The 15,564-nt window shown below is 45.7% G+C and overlaps 1 protein-coding gene across 3 annotated transcripts in view; it reads right to left on the reverse strand.

The window, feature by feature from the left end:
* EPHA6 (EPH receptor A6) overlaps positions 1-15,564 on the reverse strand; it is a 714,887-nt gene that overhangs the window by 168,345 nt on the left and 530,978 nt on the right. For all 3 annotated transcript variants that reach the window (XM_069945438.1, XM_069945437.1, XM_069945439.1), the window contains one exon: positions 7,149-7,257. In XM_069945438.1, the coding sequence (XP_069801539.1) occupies positions 7,149-7,257 (109 nt within the window). The remainder of the gene's footprint in view (positions 1-7,148; positions 7,258-15,564) is intronic.

Below are 15,564 nucleotides of genomic sequence, written 5' to 3' on the forward strand. Positions count from 1 at the left end.
TGATAAATGTATATACAATGCCATAGGCTTATGGATAGTAAAAAAACAAAACAAAAACAAAAAAAACCCTCTAGGATGACATATTAAGTGCCAGAATAAAAGGAAAGGACATCTTTCACTTCCCTGGTTCAGTATTCAGCATGGGAGAATACGTTCTCTTTACCCCTGTGAAATGATCTGCAGCATTGTCTCCTGATATATGTTTCCCATCCTGAAAGGAAACTGAGGCAGAATCGTGAGTGTAAAAGTGCTTAATGTAGCCTGATCACATGTGATTAGCTGCGACATGCTATAGGTCCGCCAGTCCGCCAGGATGAAGACATAAGATTTCTTCCCGGCTCACTATAAATATTGAAGGAATTATAGCTAATTGGATTCTGAGAAAATGGTAATGAAACACTAGATGTTATCTGCACCATTAAAGGTGCATTGACTCTAACAAACATCTGCTAAAACCCACTACCTACCTCATAATTACTCATTCTCTCTGCTTCATGACTATTTATTCAGCGCGTGGTATTAGGACGTGGATCATTTCATTCCTATAGTTAAAGTGCACCATGCATCTAGTGAAAGAAGCCATTCCATGTGCTCATCCGATATGTAGGAGAGTGGCGCCTGCACATTAATGTCATACAGCCGAGCTAAACCTTGCCGGAAAGAGGCAGCCGGATATACGGAACCTCCCCAACACTGACACAACTCAGGCAACAAAGGGTGTCACCTACTGTTATAATAACTGGGGTCTATAGAAGGTGTGACAGTCAATAGACTAAAAACAGGCCCCACTGCGGGTAAAGGCCCTATTACACAAAACAATTATTGGTCTTACATTGCCAATTGCAACAGGAGTGGCACAGCAGACAGCTGCTAATTTCAGTGGGCAGCCCGAACCATCTAAGCAGTGGCGTAGCTACCATAGAGGCAGACCATGCAACTGCTATGGGGCCCGTGCGGCAGAGGGGCCTGGTCCCCTCCAGCGAGACATGGTCTACCTCCATGGTAGCTACAGCTCACAGCACCCACTGGCTCCGTGCTCTGCCAGTATCTTCGTGCCCCTTTAATACTCCCTACGCCGTCCCTCGGCATTCCGTTCTCCCAGCTCCCTGGCGCACCAGTGACATCAGTATACTAAGGATCTGTGCCAGGTCATGGGAGTATGGGGGGGGGTCATACAAGATTCAAGGGGCCCCGTTCAGTTTCTTGCTATGGGGCCCCATAAGTCCTAGCTACACCCCTGCATCTAAGGATTGTAGCCAGACTACCACTGTCCTGGCTACAGAGGCCAGCGGGGAAGGGAAGGTTGTAAGGCCGGCTTCAGTGTGTGGTCGCAAACTCTGTCCCCTCCCTTCTCTCCCCTGCCGCTGTTACAGGTTGTAACGGCAGTAGGGGACAGAGGGGAGAGGTTAGAAGTAGGGACTGCAGCTTATTGTATGATTATGACCTAATAATTGAAGTAAAAAAATGACCTGGGTGTTGATGAATCAATGACCCATGGCCATTAAAAGGGTTAAAGGGGTACTTCAGCAAAAATCTTTTTCTTTTAAATGAATTGGTTGGGGAAAGTTATATAGATTTATAATTTACTTCTATTTAAAAATCTCAGGTCTTTTCATGCTTATCAGCTGCTGTATATCCCGCAGGAAGTGGATTTTTTCCAGTCTGATACAGTGCTCTCTACTGCCACCTCTGTCCATGTCTGGAACTGTCCAGGGCAGGAAAGGTTTTCTATGAGGATTTGGCTCAGGGAAGAAACAGAGTGCTGCACATCACACCTATGGCTGATACTAGTGCCGCTTGGCTAAATAAAAAACACATCAGAATTTTGTGTATGAATTGATCAAGCCATACTGCCCCATGTACCTCGTGACGGTATCTGATACACATGGGTCCCTACACTAAGTCCACACCGTGCCAGTCAGTGGCCACCAACCCCGCAGGCGTGCACAGCCAGGGAACGGGGGCCATGGGACGGCCCTGCGACCCCCATGCCACAGGACCAGACCCAAAAACACCACACCAGAACCCGGCCAGTACCGCCGGCGGAGAAGGTCGCCCCCAAGCAGCACAAGTCTGGATAAGGTATTGCGCTCACCATAGCTGCAGCAAACAGAATGGGAAAAAAACAGGAGGGATTAAAACCATGTGCACTCAGGTGTCTCCTGCTAATTGCGGTCATGTGGGTCTCACCAGGAGGAGTGCAATACACGGAGAAAAGAGAGAAACAAAATGTGGCTCAGGGAAGAAACAGAGTGCTGCACATCACACCTATGGCTGATACTAGTGCCGCTTGGCTGAATAAAAAACACATGAGGATTTGCTGCTGCTCTGGACAGTTCCTGACACGGACAGAGGTAGCAGCAGAGAGCACTGTGTCAGACTGGAAAGAATTAATCACTTCCTGCAGGGCATACAGCAGCAGATAAGTACTGAAAGACTTAAGATTTTTAAATGGTAAAATACAGATCTGTCTAACTTTCTGGAACCAGTTGATTTGAAAGAAATCTTGACTGCTATGCACCATAGAAAGCAGAGCTCTATGGATAACTGTGCATGTAATGGGCAAATAACCCTGTGTAGGGAAATGTTAAAGGGGTACTCCAGCCAAAATATTTTTCTTTCAAATCAACTGCTTTCAGAAAGTTATATAGATTTGTAATTTACTTCTACTTGACTGAAAAATCTCCAGTCTTCCAGTACTTATCATCTGCTGTATGTCCGGAGCAGTAGCAAATTCCCATTGAAAACCTCTCCAGCTCTGTACAGTTCCTGTGACGGACAGAGGTGGCAGCAGAGAGCACTGTGTCAGACTTGAAAGAATACACCACTTCCTGCAGGACATACGGCAGCTAATAAGTATGGGAAGCCTTTGTTTTTTTTTAAATAGAAGTAAAATACAAATCTATATACTGTAACTTTCTGAAACCAGTTGATTTGAAAGAAAAAGAGTACTCCTTTAATTGATTAAGATCTAAGAACAATATAGTTCCATTACGTTTGACATCCTGTATTGAATAATCCATAACAGAACCCCCAGTATGATTGTGGCCTTCCTCGTATTGCTATTTCCTATGGTTGTGTGATTATTAGCAGCTTTTACATAAGCTATTGGTAATAATCTCTATTATTTATACCATACCATAGTGAGAACCTGACCCAAACCCCCTCACACCCTTTGGAGAATACACACAATTCTCAATATTTCAAACTTATAGGATCAATATAAATGCATTCAGTCACCTTGTTGACAGACTTTGATGCCTAGAGGTAAAACCTGACAGCTAACTTCCCTTCCTACATAACAAGCAGTAACTGAAGGGGTTATTAGTATGAGGAAGAGGATGAGAGGATCCGAAAAACAATCAATCACAGTAAGCATATGGCAAGCCTGATAGACCCTCGCAGTCTAGTGACGGCCATCAATATGCTGTCTATATAATCCCTGCTCATTAGCAAACAATACGAGTTACAATTAAAATCATCTAATAGTAAAAGTTTGAAAGTCTCCATAAAGTCTAAATGGTTATTGGCTGTGAATGGGTCTCTGAATTATTGGCTACATCCGTGACTAACATGGATTTCGAAGCCAAAGGGGGGCAGCACTTCTTTACAGGTGGTCTAGCAATCTTATCCTGAATGGTCAGTAATGTGTCAATCAACTTCCCTCCTATGTGATCCCTAAAATGCAAACTGATTCCTTACCCTCCAAAACAGCCATAGGTTCTTAGCCACGTTAGTTTACAACATTCACCCTGTGTTTCTTCAAGTTAGTACAACATTTTGTAGTTTAGATTTCGATTTTTTTTTTTTTTTTTAATTTAATTTTCCTCTGGGTGGATGATAAAGCTGGAAAAATGCAAACTAAGCTTTTTGGGGGAGATTTATTAAAGGGGTTATCCAGCGCTACAAAAACATGGCCACTTTTCCCCTCTCTTGTCTCCAGGTCAGGTGTGGTTTGCAATTAGCTCCATTTACTTCAATGGAACGGAGTTTGAAACCCCACCCAATCAGGAGACAGGAGAGTGGGGAAAGTGGCCATGTTTTTGTAGCACTGGATAACCCCTTTAAGAATGTGCCCCTGGTGTATGCTAGGGAGAAGGCGCGGATTCTGATGGGTGGGCAGGAGGGAGCTCGGCAAGGTGCGCCTAATTTAGCAAGGTTTCTGCGTAAGCCAGGCAAAAATCTACACCCCTACACTGGCCGCAGACAGCTGTACTAGAGATGTGCTAGTAAATCAAGTACTAGAAAAAAGGGGGTGGGGCTTTATTTAAAGGAGTACTCCGGCGAAAATCTTTTTAAACAACTGGTTTCAGATAGTTATATAGATTTGTAATTTACTTCTATTTAAAAATCTCCAAATTTCCTGTACTTATCAGCTGCTGTATGCCCTGCAGGAAGTAGTGTATTCTTTCCAGTCTGACACAGTGCTCTCTGCTGCCACCTCTGTCCATGTCAGGAACTGTCCAGAGCAGCAGCAAATCCCCATAGAAAACCCTCTCCTGCTCTGGACAGTTCCTGACATGGACAGAGGTGGCAGCACTGTGTCACACTGGAAAGAATACACCACTTCCTGCAGGACATACAGCACCTGATAAGTACTGGAAGACTGAAGATTTTTCAATAGAAGTAAATTACAAATCCATATAACTCTCTGAAACCAGTTGATTTGAAAGAAAAATATTTTTTACCAGAGTATCCCTTTAACCGTGTGTTCAGTGAGTACAGCATTTGCCATAAAGGACATCCTGGCTCTGCTGTGACAGTGCTTCCATGTATTCTGCAATGAAGCTGTACAGTGAGGCATGACATCACTGGAGCCTGTAGGCAGAAAGCTAGTAGCTGCTATACATCGTCCTATATTTTAGCGTCTCTTTGTACTCGCAGCATCACGTGGCAGAATGTAGTGACCCTGTCATCGCCTGAAATAAATGCATAAGAATTGATCCTTATTGAAATAAAGAATGCCTCTAAGCCTTCGCTCCCCTCAGGCGCACAACCATGCCTGATGCTCAGTTAGGATTTATTTAGACGTCCCAGCAGACCTTTCCCTGAAGCATGTAATTTATAGATGTGCTAAAACCGCATCACAGTCAATAATATCTGCTCCTCGCCTCCATCCCTCCAGTCGCTTAGTATTCCAGCCACGGAGCAATTCCATTTTTAATTGCACTGACCAGAGACTAAAGCCGCTACTTCCCCAGTTTTAATGAGATTTCTGCATGTAGCGTTGATTGTGACAATTAAAAGAAATATTAATAATTAAGACTTATTAGAAGTCATGGCGCAATATTCATTGGTCATTTCAACCTTAAAGGGGTAGTTCACACAAGAAAAAAATCTTTCAAAACAACTAGTGCCAGAAAGTGTCAGAGATTTGTAATTTACTTCTATTAAAAAATCTCAAATCTTCCAGTACTTATCAGCTGCTATATGTCGTGCAGGAAGTGGTATTTTAAAAAATATATTTTTTTCTAGTCTGGAGAGCAGGAGAGGTTTTCTATGGAGATTTGCTATTGCTCGGGTCAGAGGTGGCAGCAGAGAGCATCGTGTCAGGCTTGAAAGAATACACCACTTCCTGCAGGGCATACAGCATCTAATAAGTATTGGAAGACTGGAGATTTTATAATAGAACTAAATTGCAAGTCTACGGCACTTTCTGACACCAGAGAAAAAAAGTTGGTGAACAATCCCTTTGGCGGGAGGAAGGTAGGATGGCGGCTCTGGTCCGTTTGCAGAGAATCAGTCTCCCTTCCACAATCAGTGGCTGACATTTCATAGGGAGAAATCCTTCGTCTTGTAAACGAGTTCCTCGCTAATCATTTCAGGCACTTATTTTGGGTAATTAGTATGCGAAGCAAGAAATAACAGTCTGCTAATTAAATCATCACGCAGCCACTTCACCTTTGACAAAAGCAGAATGAAATTATAAATACGGAGGCAATGGAGTGAAGGCGGCGGCGGAGAGGAAGGAAAAGTACAATATTTGACTTTGGTCGGGTCCGCCAGAGTGACCGAGGTCGCTCACGTAGAGCTCGACACAACTATGGGTCAACCCCAGGTGCAGGTGACTTTGGAACCAATCATTGACCGTTAGAGTCCTATTACCGAATTGGAATTGAATTGGAATGATGGCCGCCTAATATATATTGGGGGACATTTATGTAAATTAGGCCCCCACCTCCAATTGTCCCACTGGATTCAATATGAGGGATAAACCTCTTAGTAAATCAGGCGCGGGAGGAGGTCACACCTCCCCCTCGCCTTGCCGCGCCTCTTGGCCACCCATCAGGTGAGCGGGGGATATGGCTCATGTATGCCAGGGAGAAGCGGCAAATCTGCGACATCTCCCTGGCGTACACCAGTGGTGCGGATTTCATAAATGTCCCACATAGTGTATTGAATAATGGATGTTGTTAACGCAGACGTCAAATTAATGTTCATGACAATTATTCGAGGACGTTATTTTGCAAACAACAGACTTTAGTTTTAGTTTTTCACACACTTTTTTTTTTACTGTCTTTACTACTAAATTCAATGGACCTTCAAAAAAGAATCACACCCAAAAGGACCTGGACTAGAATAACGTACCAACAGCTGTCATTGTAATTACAGGCACCAAAAGCGAAATGACGGACATCATTTTGGTACTCAAAATGACAGATGTCATTTTGAGAAAAAAAAAAAAAATTGACAGAAAAAAAACGTCATGTGAACGTAGCCTATGTCTGAGCGCACACAAGTTCCTGCTCGAGAAGTACTTACCTTGGTGCCCTATGCAATCAATGTAGAGTATTACAAAAAATATGTAGAGGAGCAGGGACTCCTGTCAATTAGCAGGAATCCCTGCTCCTGTATACTGAGTAAAGAGGCATACACACTAGTAGCCAGTCCAGTGGATGTGCTGGGGTGGCATTGCTGAATACCACACAAATGTGCCACATACCGGCATATATACCATACACATACTCTGCACTTGGACAAACTTCATACCCACCTGTATTCACTCTCCACACAATCCTGTGGAAAACACCGAAAACTCACTAACTGGACACTTAGAAACCATATACTGCACACACCTGTTTACACTAATTGTAAAAATACAGTATATGTGACTATAATAAAACGTATGGTATAGATGTTTGGCTTACCGGCCAGTGATGAGGAAGAACAGGGTAAGTATGACCAGGAGAGTAAATCCTCCAACAGCAGCGGTGGCAATAACCAGAATCTGCCCTTGTTCTGCTGCCATATCAGAAGCTGAAAAAAACAAAACACAGATACTTATGTAATTATAACACAGGTATAATTATGCCATATATAATATTAAGCACATCAACACATTAAATCTGGCAGAAACAGTAAAGATATATCCATGAGTGTAAATCACTCAGCTAATATTCTTCTAGCAATTGGACATTTTACACTGTGTTCCAGTTCCCTGATGATGCTGCTTTGACAGTGAAACATGTTGGGGGATACGAAGTGATGCTAAGTGTAATCTATGTAAATGCCTTTAATTTTGTCAGTGGCAATATTACAATGGTTGATACTGTAACCGGGCTTGCTGTGGTTATGGCACTGTTTGCTTTTTGCTGGTATGATGAATATTTGCAACATGTTGTCTAAGGCTATGTTCACACTACGTATATTTTCGTAAAAATACGACACATGGTATACGCTCCGGCCGGGATCTTTAGCGCCGCCGTGAGAAACTGACATGTCAGTTTTCTGCGGCTGCTATTCAATAAATGGTGACCGCAGAAAACCCTGTCAGTGCACACTGTGGAGCGTGCAGCTCTGGTCGCACGCTCCATTGTGTGCAGTGGAGAGTTCTGATGCAGGCGCGTACGAATGCGTCTGCATCAGAACTCAGCGGTGCTAAAGATCTTTTCTGAGACCAGCCATTCCGTGACCAGGCCAGGTCACAAAATGGCTGGTCTCATACAGCCGGAACATGGCCTAAAAGTGCTTTGAACCTAGTTATGCCACAGAAAGAACTACGAGGAGAACAAGATAAAAACCAAACAAAAAAAATAGAATGATAACTTTTACTGTTTTTACTGTTTTGAGTACAGAGAATACAGGAGACTGGCGGTCCTCATTCTTGTGATAATGGGGGGCTGCAATAGTTGATCAGCTAGTTAACCCCTATCCTTTGTCAGATGGAAATAAAGGGGTTGTTCACACACAAAAAAAATTAACTGGTGCCATTAAGTGCCAGAGATTTATAACTTACTTCTTTAAAAAATAATTTCCAGTCTGGAGAGCAGGAGATATTTTTAATGGGGATTTGCTACTGCTCTGGACAGTTCCTGACATGGACAGAGGTGGCAGCAGAGAGCACTGTGTCAGACTGGAAAGAATACACCACTCCCTGCAGGACATACAGCAGCTGATAAGTACTGTATGATTTGAGATTTTTTAATATAAATAAATTGCAAATCTCTGGCACTTTCTAGCACCAGTTGATTTGAATTTTTTTTAGAGTGAACTACCCCTTTAAGGCAATGTGACTCCAAAGCCTACTGTATGTAAAACAGGAGGCAGCCCTGTGTTTGTATATATGATACAGTTGTAATATTTTGCATACAATATGCTATAGAAAACACTCTAAAATCCTCACCTACAGAGCAAAGCAGATTAAACTTTAGAAAAATGTTAATACAGCTCTCCTTGCCGTAACATGTTTGCAATCTGGGAAACGGATAGAGCTAGATATTTTTTTTGGTAGAAATTGGGTTACACGAGATTATCCAATTATATGCTCAGCTAGAAATAGTAATAATCCGTGCATGTATGATGCAATGCGGTGCGGACGTTATTTATGAGACCTGGACGCAACGCTTATTTTGCCCCTATAGAGCCATTAGGTATTTGCATACACGCCGTACGAATTGCTTTATCTAGCAGAATCCAAACTTTCCAGCGAAATGTATATATAGCCTGACTGATATAGCATAAGTCGGTGTTCGTGCAGGGTCAGCCATTTCTGCCTCTGCATTGTAACTAACTATTAATAATCACTTAAAAATGAAAATGCTTCTCCATATCTGGCCGCTTCTTGTAATGATGCATTCCATTCTATTGTGAATTATCGATGCGGCACAAATTGTGTTCTTCTAAAAAAAAAAGGAACCGCTATACGCTGTTCATGTCTCCTGGACGGCTCTGCTTTTTAATGAAACCTATATTTTACATAGGAAATGGGATCTGCCGTTCAGCAACCATTAGCCGTAAGGGTGAATTCACACGCGGCAAATGTCTGCCACTGTCCTATTCATCTGAATGGATCTGCATAATTCCATCCGCTTGTCACCAGTATAACCTCATTCAGACTAATGGAATTGATTTCCAGTCACAAAAAATTTCTTCAACCTTATCTAAATACATCTTAATTAGGCTGGGTTCACACTACGTATATTTCAGTCAGTATTGTGGTCCTCATATTGCAACCAAAACCAGGAGTGGATGAAAACACAGAAAGGCTCTGTTCACACAATGTTGAAATTGAGTGGATGACCGTCATTTAATGGCAAATATTTGCTGTTATTTTAAAACAACGGCCGTTATATTGAAATAATGGCAGTTATTTACCGTTATATGGCGGCCATCCACTCAATTTCAACATTGTGTGAACAGAGCCTTTCTGTGTTTTCAATCCACTCCTGGTTTTGGTTGCAATATGAGGACCACAATACTGACTGAAATATACGTAGTGTGAACCCAGCCTAAAGGGAATCTGTCACTAGGTTTATGCCGCCTTAAAATTAGGGTAGCATGGGGGGGCGTGGCGAACCGCCGATGAGAGCGGCAGCATAGAAGAGGAGCTCCCGGCCATCCAGCTACATCCGCAGCCAAACCTTGCACCCACAGCAGCGACTTACCTCCGTGCATGGAGAGGAAGATCAGGGGGACCCCCGGACCATCCTGTGAGTGCCCTGAGACGAACCCCGGCCCCCCGGTGATCCCCCCGGACATCACACGTCCGGCGGTGGTGCTGCGCCCCAGGCCTCGTGACACGTGGCGACGGGATCTTCTTGGCCCCAGAGGTCCGGGAGGTCCATCGAACCGGGCCCTGGGCATATCCCGTCTCCGCCGCTCTCGGAGACCGACGCGGTACAGCGGCCGCCGCCACAGCTCAGACGGAGCCACGAGTGAGGCCGGGAGAGGGAGTGAGGCGCCGCCATCTTGCGGCCTATACCGCATGCCTCTATTGCGACACAGCTCCGCCGGCGTTCCTCCTGGGCCTTCCCCTGCCACCACAGGTACTATCCCTGACACGTTGGAGATCTGTAGGGACCCCGATCCCTCGATATCTCCCCACCCTCTCTCCGTACCTGGGACCCTGCTCAAAGACCTTGCCGTTTTAAAGGGCCAGCAGCGCATATCTCAGTACATGATGGCTGCCCCTACTAAATCTCAAAAAGGGGACAGGGTGAAGCGAGGAGGACAGGCAATAGCATCTAAGTCATCTGAGCCACATACCCGATCTGCCTCACATAAGGAGGCTGATTGGCCTCACACTGACTCTGAATCCGAGACTTCGGTGGTGGGGTCCAGGTCTCAGGGGGAGATGCATGACATACTATCTCAACTCCCTACTAAGCAGGACTTTAAGTCCCTCATTTCTGAGGTAAAGGAAGCCTGTAGGGTGGAAATTGCGGAGGTCCGGAAAGATATACAGCATATATCCCTGAGAGTTGATACCCTTGAAAATGACCATGACTCCACCAGGGACTACATCGGCGCCTTGTGCTCCACTGTTTCCACCCAGGCTCTTGCACTCGATGACATGCAACGCCATATTGAGGACCTGGATAACAGGGGCAGGCGCAACAACATCCGCATACGGGGCCTCCCCGAAGCTACACAAGACACCGATTTGATGGACACTCTTGAAGGCCTGTTTAACACCATATTAGGTGAGCCACCCAGTCACAAAATAAAATTTGACAGGGCGCACCGAGCTCTGAGACCTAAGCCTACCAATGGGTCACCAAGAGATGTTATCTGTTGCCTACATGACTATGCCATCAAGGAGGCAATTATGGCAAAAGCGCGCTCCCTCCGCGAGTTGGACTTTGATGGTGCAACATTACAACTCTACCCCGATTTGTCGTGGATAACGTTGCAGAAACGCCGCCTCCTCCGTCCACTCCTAACTACTCTGCGGGACTATGACGCTACGTATCGGTGGAACTTTCCATTTGCCCTATCTGCCCGTAGAGATGGCAGATCCGCTGTTCTCCGTAACCTCGCAGACCTTCAGAAATTCTGTGATCTTCTGGACATTCCTGTTCCCAAGATCTCAGATTGGACTGTTGCACCTCCACCTCCTCCCCCTCCACCGGTGTGGCAGTCTGCACGTCAGAAGAGGAGACGTCCTCGCTCTGGAGAGCCTGGACCCGTCCCAGAAGCAGACCTGACTAGGGTTCCATGAGACCTCTACAACGACCCGCTGTGCTCTCTGTAGCCCCCTGATGGTCCTCTCACTCTGCTGCCGAGAGGCCCTGTTTTTCTCCTTTTCTTTTTCACATGGCTTATTTTAGAATTGTAAAGTTCCTTCATAGCTGGATGGCCTGAGTTCTCTACCTGAAGTTGTACATCACTATGTATCTTTTGTTGGTGATTCCTTCCCCCCCCCTAAGGGGATACTGTTGCTCAACCTTTTGGTTGTGTTTTCTACGGTGTTCCACACCGAGTTTCCATTACTTTTTTTGTTCTTCCCCACTTCCTGGCATTATGTACCCAGGACCTGAGCCGAGTGCTTTGAACCCTACGGGGTTCCTGTTTTGTTTGTCTTGTGTCTTTGTTGTCCTTGTCGATCCTTCTCCCCCCTTTTGTCCCCTTCCCTTCCTTTCTAGGGTCTCTGCCGCGGAGATTGCAATACTGGACATGACCCGGCCAGGACTTGTCAGCCATAAGGTATTCTCTGTGTGGGTAAGCCATCACATTTGCTTGGTCTTTTCATCATGCTACCCATATGGCTAAGTGTGTGACATTAAATGTGAAAGGCCTTAATTCTAATGTGAAACGTAGACTAGCTCTGCGGGAAATGCAACATGCGAAGGCTGATGTGGCATTCCTTCAGGAAACTCACTTTGATGGAGCTGCTACGTTTGCCTTTGCTAGGCATGCCTTCCCCACAGCCGTTGCCGCATCTAGTGGCTCTAAGCGAGCTGGAGTAGCGATTCTCTTTTCCCGCTCATTTCCCATCCAAGTCTCCTCCTCCTTTTTAGACCCGGGAGGTCGCTTTGTAATAGTGGAAGGTCAACTGCACGGAAAGCCTCTTATATTTTGTAATGTTTATGCCCCCAACAAATGTCAAATCCCCTTCCTCCGTAGGGTGCTCAATAAACTCGCAAAATACCCCCCGGCCCCCAGAATACTAGGAGGCGATTTCAACTTGTCCTTCTCTGAGAAGTTGGATAGACACTCGGTTTCGGGTCGTCCAGTGCCTGTAGACCAGGCCAGACTGTCTGCTGAATTCCGTAAGCTTATCCGCAAACATCATTTATTTGATCTCTGGCGTATTGACCACCCTACGGAGAGGGAATACACATTCTATTCACACCCACACCGCGTGCACTCTAGAATTGACTACTTCTTTGGTAATGTTCCTACTGTACGCCTCCTTGAAAGCGCTTCTATTGACCCGATTTCGTGGTCGGACCATGGCCCGGTGTTGGTGTGCTTTAAAAGTCTTAAATCCCCCACCCGCCAGTGTCACTGGCGCTTGAATGAGAGCTTGCTAAAATACCCACTTTCCCGTGATTCAATCAAAGCATGCCTTTCCACTTATTTTTTAGAGAACAGCGGGACAGTTACCTCTGAATCGACTTTATGGGAAGCCCATAAGGCTGTTATCAGAGGGCACTGTATAGCCCTCAGTTCACGACAGAAAAAAGACGCCCAATTGGCCATGCACGCTGCCAAATGTGACATTCAAACCCTAGAACGCTCCCTTGCTCAGTCCCCCTCCCTTCGGACATTGAGGAAACTTGTAGCTGCGAGAGCCCGCTTAAAAGACCTATCACTATCTAAAGTTGAAAAGCTGCTTGTTTATTCTAAGCAGCGATTCTATGAGAAGGGCAACAAAGCACATACGCTACTGGCAAATATGCTCAATGATAGGGCGTTGGCCCAGTCTCCTCAGGTCCTAAGGGACCCTGGTGGGCGACTCCACTATAACCCTGCTGATATATCCTCCATTTTTCTGCAGTACTACACTGACCTATACTCACTACCTTCTACTCTACCCTCTGGCCCAGATGCTCGCTCTCGGCGTATTGGGGAGTTCCTGTCTGCCTGCAACTTGCCGACTTTGTCTGCAGATGCCTTGGAAACCCTAAATGCACCTATTACGGAGGAGGAGCTATCAGAAGTACTGAAGTCCCTCCCGTCGGGACGAGCACCGGGGCCAGATGGATTCACATACCTCTACTACAAAACCTTTTCCTCTGAGTTATCCTCTCGACTCCTGTCCCTCTTTAACTCTTTTATGCAAGGTTCCCCTATTCCCACAACACTGTCCCACTCCTACATTACACTTATCCCCAAGCCCGGTAAGGACCCTTTAGAATGTGCCAATTACAGGCCTATTTCCCTCCTAAATTCAGACTTTAAAATTTTTACTAAGCTACTTGCCACCCGCCTAGGTTATTGGCTGCCATCACTTATCAATGCCGATCAAGTGGGTTTTGTGCCTGGACGACAGGGGGGGGATAACACTCGACGTGCAATTGATGTTATCGATGCAGTTAATCAGCAGTCGGAGAGGGCCCTGATACTTAGTTTAGATGCTGAGAAAGCGTTTGACCGCCTAGGGTGGCCATTCATGTTTGAGACCCTCCGATGCTGTGGTTTTCGGGGACCCTTTCTGACTGCGATTGAGGCCTTATACACACGACCTACTGCTGCTATCAAATTCCCACATATGATGTCTGGGACCTTTCCAATTCGGAATGGCACCCGCCAGGGCTGTCCGCTTTCTCCTCTTTTGTTCGTCCTTTGTATCGAACCCCTGGCGGCGGCCATCCGGAATTGCCCAGACATCCGTGGTGTATCAGTCCGAGGCAAGGAGTCCAAAATCATGCTTTTTGCAGATGACGTCCTCCTCACCTTGTCGTCCCCTCATACGACCCTACCGGCACTCAGGGCCTTGCTCTCCCAATTTGGAGTACTTTCTGGGTATAAAGTAAATACCTCTAAATCTGAAATCATGCCCCTCAACCTCCCTAGCTCCACGATAACACACCTTCAATCTGTCTTCCGATTCAAGTGGTCTGAGTCCTCTATTAAGTATCTGGGCATCCGGCTTACTCCTACATACTCTTCACTATACGCGACCAACTATCCTGCTCTTTTTAAAGAACTTAGGGCCCTTCTGGCCAAATGGAACTCCCATTTCATCTCCCTCCTGGGTAGAGTGGCTTCGGTCAAGATGACGATCCTCCCGAAGTTACTTTACTTCTTTGAAACTCTCCCGGTGCGTATACCACTATCCGAGATAAAAACCCTACAGCGGGATATTTTCAAATTTATTTGGGCGGCAAAGCGGCATCGTATTCCCGCTTCGGTTATGATGAGTAGTAAGACTCAGGGAGGCCTCGCAGTACCTAATATCCTACATTACTATTATGCCACTCATCTGCGACAAATTACTGCATGGTCCAAGTACCTAGCCTATAAGAAATGGGCTGAGATTGAAAAAATATGGCTAGCACCTTTCCATCCCAACTCCTTTCTCTGGCACCCCTCTCCGCCTTCCTTCTCCCATTTAAACCTCCTTGGCCCCATTAACTTTACTTTGCACATCTGGTCTATCTGCTCCTCCAAATTTAAACTCTATTCCAAAACGTCCCCTTTAAATTCCTTCCTTCTCTATCCTGACTTTCAGCCTGGTTTACAATCTCATATAGTTAGACTATGGGGCTCCAAAAAACTGTTTCAGTTCGCCGACATGGTAGACCCACTTACACGCACCCTTCTCCCCTTCCACAGGATTGTGGACAGATTTGAGCTACCGCCCTCAGAGCAATATACCTATTTACAGATCCGCCATTTTATGCTGTCTCGCCTGGGATCCCTCACAGTCTCGAAACCAACTGCCTTTGAACAATTAGTGAGAGGTGGCGTTTCTACATCAGGGTTGATATCAGATATCTATCGAATTATTAACTCACCCTCTGATGGCTCCCAGGCTAGACATCACTATATGGATAAGTGGGAGGCGGTATTGGGCAGGCAGCTCCCCCCAGAGTGTTGGGATGTGATATGGGACAGGGCGGCAAGATCCTCCATCTGCACCACATATAAGGAATCCCACTATAAGCTGTTAATGCACTGGTACCATACGCCTGAGCTCCTCCATAAACTAAATAATGCTATCCCCTCACAATGTTGGAGGTGTTCAGGTAGTGTGGGGTCGCTCCTCCATATATTTTGGGATTGCCCCCTTATCCGCCCATTTTGGGTAGAGGTTTGCAGACTGGCCTCGACAGTCTTGGGTGCTACCATTGCTAGGGACCCTGGAATCTGTCTGTTGAACTTGTTCCCAAAGAC

Source organism: Dendropsophus ebraccatus, chromosome 11 (assembly GCF_027789765.1).
Source record: "Dendropsophus ebraccatus isolate aDenEbr1 chromosome 11, aDenEbr1.pat, whole genome shotgun sequence".
NCBI classification, from domain to species: Eukaryota; Metazoa; Chordata; class Amphibia; order Anura; family Hylidae; genus Dendropsophus; species Dendropsophus ebraccatus.